Source organism: Puntigrus tetrazona, chromosome 16 (genome assembly GCF_018831695.1).
Source record: "Puntigrus tetrazona isolate hp1 chromosome 16, ASM1883169v1, whole genome shotgun sequence".
NCBI lineage: Eukaryota > Metazoa > Chordata > Actinopteri > Cypriniformes > Cyprinidae > Puntigrus > Puntigrus tetrazona.
Window position 1 is genome coordinate 25,161,723 of NC_056714.1, and position 16,140 is coordinate 25,177,862.

At 38.2% G+C, this 16,140-nt stretch overlaps 2 protein-coding genes across 5 annotated transcripts; one reads left to right on the forward strand and one right to left on the reverse strand.

Moving 5' to 3' along the window:
* Positions 1 to 40: 40 nt before the first annotated feature.
* On the reverse strand, positions 41 to 10,739 carry pik3r4 (phosphoinositide-3-kinase, regulatory subunit 4). 4 transcript variants are annotated; one of them, XM_043260118.1, is made up of 21 exons: positions 10,499 to 10,739; positions 9,397 to 10,140; positions 9,176 to 9,309; positions 8,060 to 8,669; positions 7,558 to 7,692; positions 7,151 to 7,372; positions 6,900 to 7,073; positions 6,674 to 6,819; positions 6,372 to 6,575; positions 5,831 to 6,032; positions 5,708 to 5,728; positions 4,668 to 4,765; positions 4,041 to 4,263; positions 3,324 to 3,489; positions 3,075 to 3,239; positions 2,735 to 2,946; positions 2,449 to 2,580; positions 2,021 to 2,121; positions 1,834 to 1,922; positions 701 to 821; positions 41 to 619 (listed from the first exon to the last, which is right to left on the reverse strand). In XM_043260118.1, exons 2-21 carry the CDS (start codon positions 10,112 to 10,114, stop codon positions 449 to 451), a joined length of 4,044 nt encoding a protein of 1,347 aa, XP_043116053.1. In that variant the 5' UTR covers positions 10,115 to 10,140; positions 10,499 to 10,739; the 3' UTR covers positions 41 to 448. The 4 variants fall into 4 exon arrangements, with proteins under 4 accessions (XP_043116053.1, XP_043116051.1, XP_043116054.1 ...); XM_043260116.1 differs by having other exon boundaries at positions 4,545 to 4,765; XM_043260119.1 differs by lacking the exon at positions 5,708 to 5,728.
* A 113-nt stretch (positions 10,740 to 10,852) lies between these two features.
* decr1 (2,4-dienoyl CoA reductase 1, mitochondrial) lies at positions 10,853 to 16,137 on the forward strand. The gene is made up of 10 exons (XM_043260120.1): positions 10,853 to 11,043; positions 11,486 to 11,685; positions 11,924 to 11,981; positions 12,107 to 12,193; positions 12,284 to 12,431; positions 14,254 to 14,353; positions 14,787 to 14,859; positions 15,090 to 15,236; positions 15,572 to 15,634; positions 15,730 to 16,137. The coding sequence occupies exons 1-10, from the start codon at positions 10,975 to 10,977 to the stop codon at positions 15,787 to 15,789; spliced, it is 1,005 nt and encodes a 334-aa protein (XP_043116055.1). The 5' UTR covers positions 10,853 to 10,974; the 3' UTR covers positions 15,790 to 16,137.
* Positions 16,138 to 16,140: the final 3 nt, after the last annotated feature.

Genomic DNA, 16,140 nt, shown 5'->3' on the forward strand with positions numbered 1-16,140 from the left:
CTGCTCAATGTTTTTTTTTCTTCCAAAAAAAGCGAATACATAAATGTCATGACATTTATTCAGCAATATCCATAACTATTACACAGTGATTATAATGGAACTTTCAATCCATGTCTTGCTCTCAAGCTTCAAATCTACATGGGTTTAGCTGTGCAGAAATAACACTATAAGTGTAATTACTGTGTGAAACACTGTTTTAGATTGCCATGTCCTGTTTTCTGCAGTGTTATCATATTCACATGAAGCACAAAAAAACTAAAACATACAAAGCAAACTGTTCACACACAAACTGTTGGCTTTTGCAGTTTTATATAGTTACATTTAATTTTTTTTTAAGTGGATTTGATCCTAAATTACTTAATTATATTAATTGGCATTATATTTAAATTTATAGTGCACTTGATTGGTTGTCCATTTAACGGTGTCCCATCTTGGCAGAGGCTCTCTCTTACTTCCAGACTTTGACAATGCCATCTCTAGAAGAGGTGACTATAAAGCCCTGGGTGGTCTGGAAAGTCGCAATATCAGTAATGATGTCGTGGTGACCCACAGGAAGGGATTCTGGGCCACGGCGGGGTGTGTCCTCAGTGGATCCGCTCTTCTGTTTACTGTGGATTTCCTGACGAGGTCAAAGGGAGATGGAAGTAAAGATCAGCCGAATATAAATGTGCAGAAAATCAGATTAAAATGAGCTTCAGACCTGTACTACTTCTGTTCCTTCTATGATCTTGCGGTTATAGAACACAGAGGGGCAGTGAAGCGAGTCGTTTGCACCTCCTGCAACGATGTAGGACCTCTCAGGGTAGGCCAAATCCCAAAACCTGCACATATCATACAGAACACAGTCCAATTGATAACATGCTCAATGTATTTGTACCTGCTCTCCTAATTTTGTAAATTGTTTGCTTGCACCCAACTAATAATATTTGCTTTTGGAAATATCAATTGTGTCTAAATCTCAATGCAGCTGATTTTGTCAACTTGGTCCTGCACTTTTTGTGCAACACTGTTTTCAGTTTCAAAGAAAAATGTCCACTGAGTGGTGCTAAAACACAGGTTCAATTTTCAATGTGCCAGGTTCAACTCTGGCACATTTGTATTATGTAATATAAAGTATGTATAGCGCCGGTTCCGAATTAAAATATGCGTGGACTGTTGCTAAATGTTAATGCTCTACCATTTTGGAAACATGCCCTACACCAAATCTAACCCTAAACCTACCTGATAGTGTTAACAAAAGCAAAACTGGTATAAAAACCAGGCAACAATGGCATTTCAACTTCCTTTTGAACCATTCTGTCGAACTGTAGTAGAACCGGAGCTCTTAAGTACGTCTCTGTACTCTGTGAGCTACCGAAAAAAACCTACCTGTGAAAAACCTGTCTGTGAAAACCTATTGATATGAAGCTGGATATGTGCGATGCTAATGTTTGAAAGCAGCAAGTTACAAATATATAGCATATTAATATTGTTTTGAAGTCATAGCATAACATGATATTTTTAGTAAATTTAGTAAGTAAATTAGGCTTTATTTATCACAACTCTGTAAATTTGTGTGAAAAGGAATAAAAGGTGTCTGAACTGTACTTCCAGGAAACTGCAGTGATATGTACTTGTTGGTACGTATTTCATGTCTCACTAAAAAGTGCACCAAGGTACGTTTATGGCATGAGACCAGGTAGAAAAATGCAGCTTTCAAAAATGTACATTATTGTGGATGTGGTCTTTGTAAACAGGTTGTTCTGCAAACATTGGTTTCAAACGAGCATTAATGCCTTCTAAGCTGATAAATCATCACCCCTCAAGAGTGAATGTTTTGCTGATTAGTCTCACCTGATTCTCATGTCAGATCCAGCTGTAAGTAGGAGAGGGTTGCCATCAGCAGGGCTGCAGTATATCCCATGAACACTGTGAGGAGAGGGCTGTGGAGGACAAAAGATTACAGCGTAATGATAAGCCAGCAAGTCTGAATGTATCTGTTATCATAAATGTGTATTGTGATGCAGAAGTGACAACTTACCTGCATTTCTGAAAGCGGAGGTGCAGAGCTAGCCCACAGGGTGAACTTCCTGTCTCCAGTCTCCATATCCCACATGGACACCTCGTTGTTACCTTGGACAGCTGAAGAGAATGAAAAAAACATTAACATACTTTATTTTACATATTTATACACTTTTAAGAAATCAGTAATTTTATTCTGAAAGGTTCCTCAAAAGTGACAGTAAAAAAAAAAAAAAAAAAAAAGTTAAAGTAAAATGAGGAAAAATATACTAAATGCTGTATAGTTTATATTTATAATTTTAATCATATTATATATATATATATATATATATATATATATATATATATATATATATATTATATATATATAAATAATATTATTACTAATAATTTTACAAATATTAGACAGTATTTATGTAGCACTGGTGATCATAAAAGATGTTTTACCTGCAATGACAGAGGATTGGTAGAGTGGATGCATCAGCAGGCGTCTGATTCTCGCTCGGGCTGGGTGGGAGTGGCTGGAAATTGGCAACTGAAAACGCATATCCCAGCAAGCCATTGTGCCATTACTTGTGCCTGTGTAAGTAGGACACTAAATAAGTCCAAGCTTGACACAGCAAACCCTAAATCAATATAGTGATATAAGGAATTCCCTGAAAATATTCTTTTGTAATTTGGGTTTTTAATCGGCACACGTTAGCTTCGCTATTCAATTATTCAGCTTTCTTACCCACACACAGCCAACACTGGTGCATGTCCACAGCAAAGGAAGTGATGAGGCCTAGGCGCAGGTCGTGGCGGAGGGTCCAGGCATTGCTATTGCTGCGGAGATCCCAACCCACCAAAAAACCGTTCACAGTCGCGTAGGCCAGAACTGTCTGTGCCCCTGAGTTAAAGTGATGTACGTCCACCGCACAGCCCTCATCCTTTGGATCCAGGAACCTGGAAGAGACTCAGTGGTTCACTGATCTGACTGACATCAGTGTAATGGTTTTGATTCATTCATTTGTACCATGGTATATCAACACACAAATTGGAGCTACAAGTGGAATTATGTGAACTGTACACACCTGGTCTGACAGGGCTGGACTTTGGGTGATTTGGGCGGCTTGTTTGCCTCAACTGCAAGAAGCTGGATTGAACCATTATCTGATGCAACTGCAAGGTAATGTGACCCCTGACAAAAGGTCAGTGTTTTGACATGGCCTCCAATCCGAGAATATGTCAGCACAGACCTGAAACGATCACATTTTTTAATCATTTTAGTTCACATAACAGTAAAACAACAACAACCTAGACATTGTATAGATATTATCCACCTTGTGGTTGTTGTCTTGCCCTCCATTTTCTGGCTGTCCCAGATCTTTACAGTGCCATCATTGGAGCATGTAGCAAAGATGGAGTGCTCGTCGGAGACTCTGATTCGGTTCACAGCAGATTTGTGCTCGTGGAGATGGGCCACTAGAAGACCTTTTGGATGCCACCCTGCAATGGTTAACAGCTGCAGTTAACAGTGGAAATAACCCATGTGAGGCAAACAAGCAATTTTTTCAACCATTTAAAGCTTTTATTTCCCAATTAAAATGTCTTTGTATTTTAAATATAAAAAAAGGAAAAAAGATGTCAACAAATAGTGATTTCTGTACAAAAGGCTAGACAGCCACACAATTGTTGGCCTCTGAATTGTTATACTCTCTCTGTTCCTTTTGTTCGATCTGAACTAGGTAAGAAGACTTTTATGTATGCAGCCCCATCTGATTGGAATTGTCTGATATTACATTTTATTTTAAAACAGTTTAAAACATTTGGCAAGGGGAACATGATTCAGTGTAATTGTTTCAAGTGTCTTTAGTTTTTTTAGTTTGTGTTGTGTAAATCTGTGTTGAAACTAATTGTATTGCTGCCCATTTTGGCCAGGACACTGCTGGAGATTTTTAATCTCAGAGAGTCTTTTCTGGTTAAATAAAGGTTAAATATAAATAAAACAAACAATGTACTTGTATTAATGAGGTTGAGGTGACATGTGACTGTTGTACCTGGCAGTGGAGGCTTGCTCTCCCACTCTGCACTCTCCATCATCTGTTTGGCCATGCGTTCTGCATTGCACTGCTCTCTTTTCTGCTGCACCAGCTGCTGTAGCTCTGCCTTGCATGTGGTGATGCGACGCTGGTACGTGGACGCCCCGCTTACAGACTGCACCACTTGAATAGTAGGGAACGCTGTGGTTTTCCTGGACTGCACAGCTCCACTTTCAGGAATCTGAAGAGCAACGGGGAGCAGTGTAAGATTAAGAGTTTAGTCTTTTATCATCAGGCTAATATATTTAAATCACAAACATTCCTGCATGTTTGTGCAAACATGACTGGAAATATCAGATGGTTGATATGATTCAAAGACTTTATGGACTACAAAGCTGCAACATGGACAAATGCACACGAAATAAGTGCTGATGAAAACAGGGCTGATGGAAGAGGCTAAAAGGGGAGGGCAGAGAGAGAGCAGGGGAGGGACGATAGCACACTGTCGGCTCAGCGGTCGACCTGGGCTGAGGATGGAACATGAGGGAGGTTAAGAGTCTGTGAGGAACTCTCAGATCGCAGGCGCTCTTCGGCCAGAGTTCCGTTGGGCTCCCCACCACCGCTCGGAACTAGAACATTAGGTACCGTCGAAGGTGTCTGCGCCGAGCTGGGAGGGTCCAGAGAACCAAACATGCTCTTCCACTCCTCGTTCAAGTTGGAGTCCTGTTTCGTATGTTTGCGAGCTGTGATAAAAGAGATAAATTTACTGGTTTTAAAAATGGTTCTGATATCAGATGCATTTCTGGTTTCAGTTAACGTGTTAACATGCGGACTGACACGTGTAAAAGAAATCAGGCAGCTGTTTTAGTCTGCACAGTGGGTAAATTAATATTAGTTCAAAAAGTAAATATTTTCATAGAAGTGAGGCAAAGAGAATAAAACTTTAATTGCCAAATACACTAAAAATGAGGACTATAAAACTGTGACATCATTAACTCTTAACAAATATATCTGCAACCACCTGAAATGTCATCTATAACTGCAGCCCAGATTAATTTTTTTATTGTGAGGACTAATATTGTATAAGCCCATTTAAAAAGTATTAATATAGCAACGCTTTATGAAAATTAATTAAATATCTTAATTGAAGTACGGCCTAATCTTGGCTCAGGCTAAACCCCGTCTAAGAAAATGGGCCTAAATGTTTAGATGCCAGTCCGTGATATGCTCCTTTAAAAACCATTTAGATATGCTTATTTCAGGATTCTTAAATAAAAGGTTTAAAAGAGCGGCATTTATTTGAAATGGAAATATTTTAGTAAAATTAAATCTGTCATTTGTGATCATTTCATGCATTCTTGCTGAATAAGAAAAAACTTTTGAATGCTATGGTACACTGTAAAATCTATATCCTTTATGACTGAATTAATTCAGTCACCAGCAGCCATATTGAACACTCTGAAAGTATACTACCATTTGTTCGTAGCCAACTGAATTCAACAAAAAAGCATTGCCAACATAGTACCCAACACGAGCTGTCGTGCAAAACAAAGTGCATCTATCCACATCACATCTGCCTGTTATTGTGAATTCTCATATTTAGATGCACAAAGCCTCTGAGTTAGTCAAAGTGAGTGATTACAACTTAAAACAGAGCTCTGCAGCTTGAGATCTAAACAATATACCAGAGGCAGAGGGGATGAAGTCTGCAAACAAATGAAAATTAAAATGCATTATTTTTAACATGGCAACCCAATGACAGATCCTCGAATAACAGCAAATAATAAAGCAGACAGTGTGTCACCCACCTCTCTTGTCTTCAGATTCCTGCTTGGGCTTGATGAGGTCCACTTGTCGACCAGTGATGCCCAGTGTACCAAGGTCAATGACTCCGCTGTGGGCTCCATCACTCAGGTGGCTCTGGTCGATGATGTTGGCTTTGGCCTTGTTGGACTTGAGCATGAAATCTTTCAGAGCTAAGAGCTTGTCCTCCTCAGCCTCTGTCATCCCCTGATAGAAATAACATGATACAACTTAGCTTAATTTATGTAAGTGTGACACTTTCATTAATCATTCATTCCTCATTTGATAGTATTCTATTGAACGGACAAAGAAAGTCCATCCATTGACCACTGGCTAAAAGACTGGGCACATCATATGAGTTAATTTACAAAAAAATAACTTTAAAATAGCTAGTTAACGCAATAACACACAAAAACATGATAACATAATGTACATTTTTCTGAGAAATCTGAAACTGGAAGCATTATATATTTATGGACTCAAACAAATTAACTAAATCTTAACATAAAATCAACAAAAATGAAAACATAAAAAAAAAATTCTGACCTGTGAAAGAAGTTTCTTAAGTAGCTGGGCAATTGCGGGATCCTCGGGAACAGGGCATTCTGGGATGGAACCGTTGCGCTTTTTTTGGCGAAGTAAAAGGTGTCTGAAGAGGCTTCCGATATCTTTGGAACGCAGCGCATAGTCAAAGATAGAGCGACTTACAGGCTCTTTCAGCACACTGAGTAACACAATCTCCTTATCAATCTGTCCAAAGGCACAAAAAGAGTTGAAAATTTAAATGTCTTTTTCTTCTGTGAATCACGAAAAGGAGATTTTTATTCAGAGTAGTTGTGACTAATGACCTGTATAATAGGCTGTGTGATGAAAGGGTTTAGATGGGGCATGAGTTTGCAGTAGACGTCAGCAATGTTGAGGTGCTGAGCGACAACAGTGATGAAACCCACAGCTCCATAGCGGATCCACAGATTGGGGTGACACAAGAAAGGAGCTGAGGAACAGCAACAAATATACACAATAATTATGAAGCACGTTAAGCAACAGCGTACAAGAGAGCAGAATTTCTCTCACCAATATCACTGACAAACTCGTATATGTGAGGTTTCTGCAGTAGCCCCAGCTGACACATGCAAGTGAGAGCATTGAGAGCTTTATAAATGACAAACTCCTCAGCGTCACTCAGGCCTTGCTGCAGAAGAGGCTTCAGGATGGAGGAACTCTGCCAGCCCACATATGCTGCTACACCTGCAGGGCGGAAGAGATTTGGTTACGTTGCAAGTTACTATCTGATATTATATGAAGTTATTGTGGTGGTAACCTACCAACTATGCTGTCAAAGAAAGCTCCACGGAGATGCCAGTCGTTCTTGTCATTAAGGAAGGTGATCATGTGAGACAAAAGGACATCATTGGCTTTCTGCCTCCCAAAGAACACGCAGAGGCGAGTGATGCCGTTCTCCATCAGCGTCTGTTTGACAATGTTCTCAGGGTCGCTCAGTAAAGTCACCACCTTCTGCTGAACCATTTCATGCAAGGCCTGCAGCTCTTTGGAGAAGAGATGAATCATATCCATAGCATTTTAATGACGGCATTAGAATATTTACATGCAAGCTATCTATAACTGTAGTGCAAAAAGGTGGATCTTACAATAGGATTTATACAGGCAATATCTTATTATCTGTTTTTATGGCTACCATAAAAGTGAGATTTTATTTAAAGCAAACATTTACCTGAATCATAGTTCTCATTGGGGTGAAGAGTTTCTTCTGTGTCCTCTCCATTGAGGTCTTGTTCAGAGCTCAAATTATTCTCCTGCACCAGCTCCAGGAAGCGAAGCGCTGTCTCCGCCAAGTGTGCTATGTTCTCTATAATATAACACAATACAATATAATATTTGGGGTCAGTAAGATTTTTATTTTCTTTTTTTAATGAAAATAATGCAAAAATAGCAATATTGTGAAAACGTATTGCAATTTAAAACAACTGATCTATAGTTTATTAACACAGAAATATAGAAATATTTCATATTTAAAATGTCACTGTGATCTCTTTTGTACAATTAAATGAATAAGAAATGGCAAGCAATTAATTATTTTCTCAAATTATTGTTTTCTTTCAAATCAGAGACTGACTGGATTGTGAATGAATAGTTTTTATACTTTTAAAAAGAGCAATTTAGGCAAGACAATTTAGAAACCATTCACTCCTGCATTTGTTTTAGCACTAAAATACCTGCATAAGCAAGTCTGACAATTGTGGCTTCATCTTGGGCCAAGTGGGCGATCCCAGGTAGAATGTATTCTGGGTAAATATTCACATCATTGCGAGGAACCTCCTTTACCAATGCCAGCACTTTAGTCAGCGTGCAGACGGCTTCAGCCCTGACGCGTGGCATAGAGTCATTGCAGAAGTGCAGTAAGTAAGGTGTAATCCTGTCCAGAAGTATCTCCACATTCAGCCGACCTGCCAGATGAAGAATCAGCTCCAGCGCTGCCAGCTTGGAGTCGCAGAAACGTAGTGTCTGCAGACAAGATGTGATCACTGAAACCAGCACCACAAGCCCTTGTTCCTTGGATAAACTAATCTCCTGAGATGCCTTCTCCTGTTTTTCAGTCTTCCCTGTTTGACCGCCACTGCACAAGTTATTGAGGATGTTCTCCAGGTTCTTACGAATGACTAACACCCTTTCGTCAGCAGACTGAAAAGTCTCCTTGGCAAACTGAGCCATGTAGGGCTGAAGGAAGGTATAAAAGATTTCTGGAAAAGCTTTGCCTCGCTGCTGCTTCAGATATTCTTCAGCTGTCAGACGCTTCTCCGGTTCTCGCTGCACCATTTGTGCCACCTGCATAAAGTGGATGAAATTATACAGTGTACTAGCTAGCATTTAGAGTACTAACTAGTATCATATTATTTATTAAATGTATGAATTATTATACAACTTATTAAATAAATCACACTACCATTCAAAATATTTGGGTCAATGAGATTTTTTGAAAGAAACTAATACTAATACTAATATTAATTCTTCTTGGGCAGCAAATCTACATATTGGAATAATTTCTGAAAGACCATGTGACACAGAAGATCAAAGTAAAGGCTGTTAAAAACTGATCTGTGCCATCACAGTGATACATTTTAATATTTTAAAATAGTAAAATAATATAATACTGCTTTTCCTGCGTGTCTGATCAAAGAAAAGCAGTCGGAGTGAGCATAAAAGACTTCAAACCATTTTCAAAATCATCAAAAACCAACTTAACAACCCCAAAATTGAATGGTAGGTAGTAATAAAAATTAGTAGGTAAATAATACAAAGTATCTAAAATTTCATATGATTAGAAATGATACCAGTTCTCTAATACTGCAATCTTCAATTTTCATCAGCACTTGTTCGGTTTGGAAATGTCCTTTACGGTAAGCCAGCAATTGTGAGAGGTCAAAGAGCGGGACACCCTCTGTAAACAACTCCGCAATCACACAACCTATCAAAAGAAAATAAAGAGAAAAACGGTTGAAGAGTGTCATATTGTAATTTAAGTTAAGCAAACTAAAAGCAAACTGATGGATACCAGCTGAGAAGATGTCCATGGGCTGTTTGAGTTCTCCCTTGGTCCTCTGGCTATTGCTGGAGAGGTCCACGAGTGGAGTTGTCTGGTCACTTTCTGTGGCAAACATACTGCCATCTACAAATCTCTCCGGTGCAATATAGCACGTTCTCCTCCTGGACGTGTCAAAGAAATAGTTGAAATCTGCAGGGTTGTCTTCAGGCAAGTATGTAGGTTTAAAACTAGCAAAGTCTGTGAGAAGCACCCAGTTCCAGCTCGTCACCATAACGTTCTCTGTTTTAATGTCACCATGACGCACACCAGATTTATGGGCCTGGTCTACAGCATTGAGGAGCTGGAAGGCGATCCACTTCTTCTCCACATTGTTGAGGAATGGTCGTGTGCTGATACGGTCGTACAAATTATCCCGAACATACTGCCGGAATAGTATGGCTGCTTTCTCAGTAAGTGTGGCTTTCTGAAAAGGCAGACAGTTCTGACAGGAGTGTAGTCTGATTTTCAGCTCCTCCAGCTCTTGTTTGTAGCTCGTCAGGGGCAGAGAGGGGTCTTGGATCGCAAAGACCTTGACCACAACCAGTCCTTCTCTATGTTTCGCACGGGCCACTTTGAAAAACCGTGTACTGCCAAGACTTTTGTCATATTCGTAATCGTGGATGTCAGAGAAGTAACTGTCTACAGAAAGAATCTGTGATGGAGCAATTCCAGCCAGCTGGTTCCCCATGGCTGTCCTCAAAGATAAATGTACACCTATTATAGAAAGTTAGAAGATGGTTATGCAGATTACCACAACATTCAGCTTTCTCTTAAAATCATTACTAATAACCTGCAATTTGAGTACATGCATGCAAAGTTATGCAATACATTTAGAATAATCTTCAAATTCTATATATAGTCTTCTTTACCTCATACAGTGTCATGAGACATAAAATGCTGCATCATATCTGCTAGCAACACTTGCTATAAAACACTAAACTCCAAATATTTACATTATTGCAATTTTCTCTCGATACAGGTTGCCAGTTATAAAGTATTATATCACGCGCATGTGCGTGTAACGTTATATTGTTTGTTTACAGCACTGATACAAAAATAAACGGTTGTTTACCTGATTCTTTGAGCCCAGCGCGCTGTCAACTAACCGACTGTTTAGCAATAGTTATTTCTTCCCACCTTACTCAAAATGACATTCTACATTTTGCCCAGGTTAAAACGAACGTTACTAACAAACATGTCAAATCGCACGAACGATATAAAATACAGACATTTACATAAAAGAACCGCTTCGTTTGTTATTATGTCTCAGGAGTGAACTAGAGGCGTGCGTCTCTATTGGTTGATCCGAGATCTGCTCCTCAGCTCAATAGCGACACGCTATTGGACGAAATGTCTCACGTGTCTGATCCCAGATCAACGGGCAAACCGGAAACCGGAAGACATAATACAGGATTGTCTGCAGACTTCAGTTGTAGAGTCGTTTTAATGCGTCAGAGGCGTAACCGAGTACGACTTTGCAAGTTTATTTGCATGTTGTGAAATTTTAAAACGCGCTTTCTCACTGTAAAAAATATTTATTTCGAGGCAATGGCGCTGCTCAGAGGATTGACTGTGTTAAATAGAGTTTCTCCAAACAGCTGCTTCATGACAGCACGAGTAAGAGTTTTATTTTGTCCTTGTGCACTTAAGATTTTGTGCATGCATTTACAGTTTCGAAATCTCATAAAACGCTGCAAGTGTAAAGTCATGTATTTACTTAGTATTTTAGTTAAATAAACCATGTATAAAATTGTGCTTTCAAGTGTGCATTTTAGAGAATTTTAAATAGCTTGCAAAGTATGTTATATTTGAGTACGGTTATCTCTTTTAAATGTAATAATGTGTACTGTATAGGAAAATCGTTTCTGTCAAACATAATTTTTTTCATTTGAGACCTATTGCATGTATTGGAATGTATAATTTTCTTTCATGAGCGTTGTCATTATGACCTTTCACCCAGTTTCTATTTATAATACTTAGAGTATTATTTATTCCTAGCTGAATGAATGTATTAATATACAGTGACTATCTCTCTCTCTCTCTCTGCGTCATTTAACAGCTTTTTGGAAATGGGACAAACACTTTATACCAGACCGATCCTCCCCACGCTAGATTCTTCCCACCTTCTGAAGGTGCTATGCTTCTCCCAGGAACTTACAAAAACAAAGTGGCCTTCATCACCGGAGGAGGAACAGGACTTGGAAAAGCCATGACCACCACTCTGTCTTCACTTGGAGCAGAGTGCATGATAGCCAGCAGGTTAGTTATTCTTCTTGTTAAAATATTAAGCAGCACAATTGTTCCCATTATTGATGTTAGAAATGTTTCTTGAGCACCAAATCAGCACGTAAGAATGTTTTCCGAAGGATCGTGTGACATTGAAGACTGGAATTCAGCTAAAATTCCATTTTAAAATGCATCCAAATAGGAAATAAATTGTTACAACTGTAATTGAAAATGTAAATAAATTTGTCTTATATCGCCATATTACTTTCAGAAATCTTGATGTTTTGAAGAAGACAGCAGATGAAATCTCACAGCAGACAGGAAACAAGGTACCTGTGTTTTAGAAAGGCCATGCAAACATTGTCATATTCTTGGAGCAGTTCATGTAGGTTTTAGATTATGGTGAAGGACTTTTACATCCTCTTAGAGTTTGATAAATGTGTTCACGTTTCAGGTTCATGCCGTCCAGTGTAATGTTAGAGACCCTGCATCAGTGGAGGCTGCTGTCGATCGACTTGTAAATGATGTCGGCTTGCCTGATGTACGCCTAGGTCTCCATCTTAACAGCAGTGGTGCAATAGATTTAGCCAAATAAACAAAACTGTTTCTAATATGCTCTGTCATCCCACAGGTGGTGATAAACAATGCTGCTGGAAACTTCATCTCTCCTTCAGAGAATCTCTCTCCCAATGCCTGGAGAACCATCACTGACATAGTGCTGAACGGCACTGCATATGTCACTCTAGAAATCGGGAAACGCCTCATCAAAGCTGAGAAAGGTGATTATTATTTTTAAAGACATGGTGCGAAAGTAGTTGTAGGGCAATTTAATGTTTAAGTACAAGTTACAAACAGTAGAGCTTAGCACTAATAATGCTAAGGTTTGATTCGCAGGTAATGCACTGATTTAAAAAAAATATATATATCTGTACCTGGAATGCAGTGTAAGGCTCTTTGGATAAAAACTTCTGCAAAATGCATAAATATGTGAAAGACATTTGATTAGATTAATAGAAATAGTTGATTGAGTACATGGCCACTAGAGGGCAGTGCTTCCAAGAAAAGGTTTTAAAGAGTACCCAAATTACTGATAATATACAGTATTGTATAAGTGACACTTTTAATGGGATAACAGAATGTTTTTAATTTAATAGAAACTTCTATAAATCAAATCTTTGAAAAGTATTTTGTGCTGAAAAAAATAAAAAAATAAAATACATGCCCTTGTATCTGAATTCTAAGGGACATGACATTACTTTCACATAATTGTTTATCACTGCAAAAGTATAGCCCCAAAATACTTAATTTTACTCAAAAATTTTATTTTAAATATTAAATGTAACCCCAGAAGTCCATCCACCTAGAACTGTATTCCCATTGCTAAAAGGACAAGTAAAATAATTTTTAATGTGACTCGTCAGAGATACTGAAAATGGCTATAAATATAAAGTGTCCATATTCTAGAGAATATATGTATGTGTACATAGATGTGTGTGTCTATATTATTCAATTATATTTATTCTTTTTTTCCCCCTTTTATTCAGTAAGGATGCATTAAATGGATGAAAGACATTTGAAAATTTTAGCTTTTCATTAATCAAATCATCTTGAAATAATGTATCCCGATTTGCCTAAAAAGAACAGCAATTCTGCATGCTGAAAAGTAGTGGGTGCTAAATATTCAGCCTTCCCATCACAAGAATAAATTGCATTTTAAAAGAATGCATTAAAATGGGAAATAGTTGTCTTAAATTGTAATAATATTTCACAATAGTATTGTTTTTACTGTAATTTTGATCAAATATATGCAGCTGTAGAATGCATACGTGGTGTATTGTACAAATGATGCATGTTTTTCTTCTACCCGCTGTCTTGATGCTTCTGCTGTAATGAGGTTGCCTGTGGCTTTTTGCACATCCCATGGCAAAAAAGTTGTCAAAATGTGGGATTTTGTTTTGGTAATCAAGACAGTTTTTTTTTATATAATAGGCTAATTTATGTGCATTCATGCTGTTTTCTGCTCTCTTTGTTTCCTGTTAAGATAACAACAGCTTCTGGCTGTAACCAGTAAGGCAGCATAATTACTCTACTGTAAATTAAGACATCATTAGTCTTTATGTACATTTCCTTTGCAATGATAAGAGCCAAGTGTGTGTGTGTACAATGACAAAAAGCAAGATAAGATGATTCTGGTTCATTGCCTCAGTCATATTAGTGTGTTTGTGTGTGTTTGTGTGTGTGTGTGTTTGTGAGAGTATGAGAGAGACAGGGAGACAATTAGCTGCTCAAATTCAGACATTCAAACCTCTCACCTGATTATTTTGACCTCTTTCTGCTTCCTTGATCATTATGATTACAGACTGTTCAATTACTTCTTTAATTCGTAGTCTAAAGATATTATACTATTTATAACAAGTTTGACCTTGACGCGTGTATTTGTTTACATTTCACTGGTAATTTAAAAACAAAGATTTGATTTATTCTTTTTTTTCTTGATGCCATGACAATGATTATACAGTTTTATCATGTCACACACGTTTAGTTTAGTTTAGTTTAATCTCATTTAAAGCACCAGAAACTAATCTTTTTGAATTTATAAAGGTGCTGCTTTTCTGGCCATCACCACAATCTATGCTGAGAGTGGCTCAGGATTTGTTGTGCCAAGTGCTGCTGCTAAAGCTGGAGTGGACAAGCTTTGCACGTATGTATTCTGTTACACTACAGACACAGTTTAAGGCCCAGTTCACCTGGCAGGCTGTGATCTCCTCCTCTGAGGATCAGGTCCTCCGGTCAAATGCCTTTCTAATATACTCTTGGAGGGCTGCATATATTATCATAATGAAGGTGCCGTGTGCTATGTTTAATTTACATTTTAATTGTAAGATGAGGATCTTGATCCTCTTCCCTTAAGGAGTGTTATATATGCAGAAAATACAATAGGGAGAGGTGAACAGCACATTATTTAACTGAAGTTTCAGATCAGTAGCTCATTAATAACTGCTGAGATGTTTCATAGTGTTTCATATTCAGTGACCCTACAGTAGTTATACAAAGCAAATCTCACCAAAAAATGTGACCAATTTATAATGTGATCATGTATAACAGATCTGACCAATTCAGTCTACCTATAATAGGTCTCTGGCAGCAGAATGGGGAAGATATGGCATGAGATTCAACGTTATTCAACCAGGACCCATCAAAACCAAGGTAGTGTGCGTGTTTTTGAGTTGTCTTGCTCTGAAAACCTCATCATCCAATCCTAAGTGTATTTATGGAGAAGTAGTGATGTCCAGTATGTAAATGAATCATAGTTCTTGTCAGATTTTCTGTGTGATGTTTTCGAGTTTAACTTTGTGGCTCAAACCAGTTTTGATTATTTTTTTATGTAATCCGCTTGAAAAACGGTGCTTTACAGTAACTCCGGTATTTTTCTTAAGGGCGCCTTTAGCAGACTGGATCCCATCGGTACATTTGAGCAGGTGTTGTTAGAGAATGTAGCCGTGGGTCGTCTGGGAACTCCTGGAGAGATCGCCAACCTTGCTGCCTACCTCTGCAGCGATTATGCCAGCTGGGTTTCAGGCGCGGTGAGTTCGTTGACCTTGCGTGAAAAGTGCTTCATCTCTCTGGGCGAGAGCTCACCTAGCATCATCCCCACAGGGCCTCTCCATTTACAGCCAAATAGAAATGGAGCCAAGGGCACTCACTCCACCTCTCTTTCCCTCTCTGAGTATCAGAGGGAATTTTGTGACGAGTTAGAGGAAAAAAAACTGCTCCAGAGATCAATATGGAATTATATGGTCCGGCGCATTACTGTAATGACCCTATACTTATAAAGTTAAGCAGCCCTGACAGGGCAGCTAATATGTTTTTCACAGTGAAAGACAAATTTCCATCTTCTGTATCTCCTCTGTCCTCACAGATCATTCGAATGGATGGCGGTGAATATGTCTCGCTAGCTGGCGAGTTTAATGGCATGAAAGCGGTGATTTATTTATTTTTTTCTTCAAAGTCAGTTAATCAGAAATTTACAATGGGGGGGTGTTATTACTTTATTTATTATATGTTTTTATTTTCTAGGTCACAAAGGAGCAATGGGCCATAATGGAGGCAAAAATCAGAAATACAAAAGGATCATAAACCTCTGCGGTACTGTGGTAATTTGGCACCAGATTTCATTCTCCCATTGTAACACAGAGGATCAACTATTTTGAAACATGATTGTGTAAATTGTGATTTAAATTGTCTTGGCACACAAAAATGTTCATCCATTTGATGTTTTTAAGCTGTGCCAAATTTTTGACCAGTCTGCCATTTCTGCCTTAACTATCCATTGTAACAATGGTTACAATTACATTAATTATGCTGTAAACTTGAAAGGTTGCCTTTTTAGTAGGTATGATTGTTTGGTATACATTAACTTGTTTCATGCTTAGAAATGAATTCAGTAAAAAAAAAAAAAAAAAAATATATATATATATATATATATAT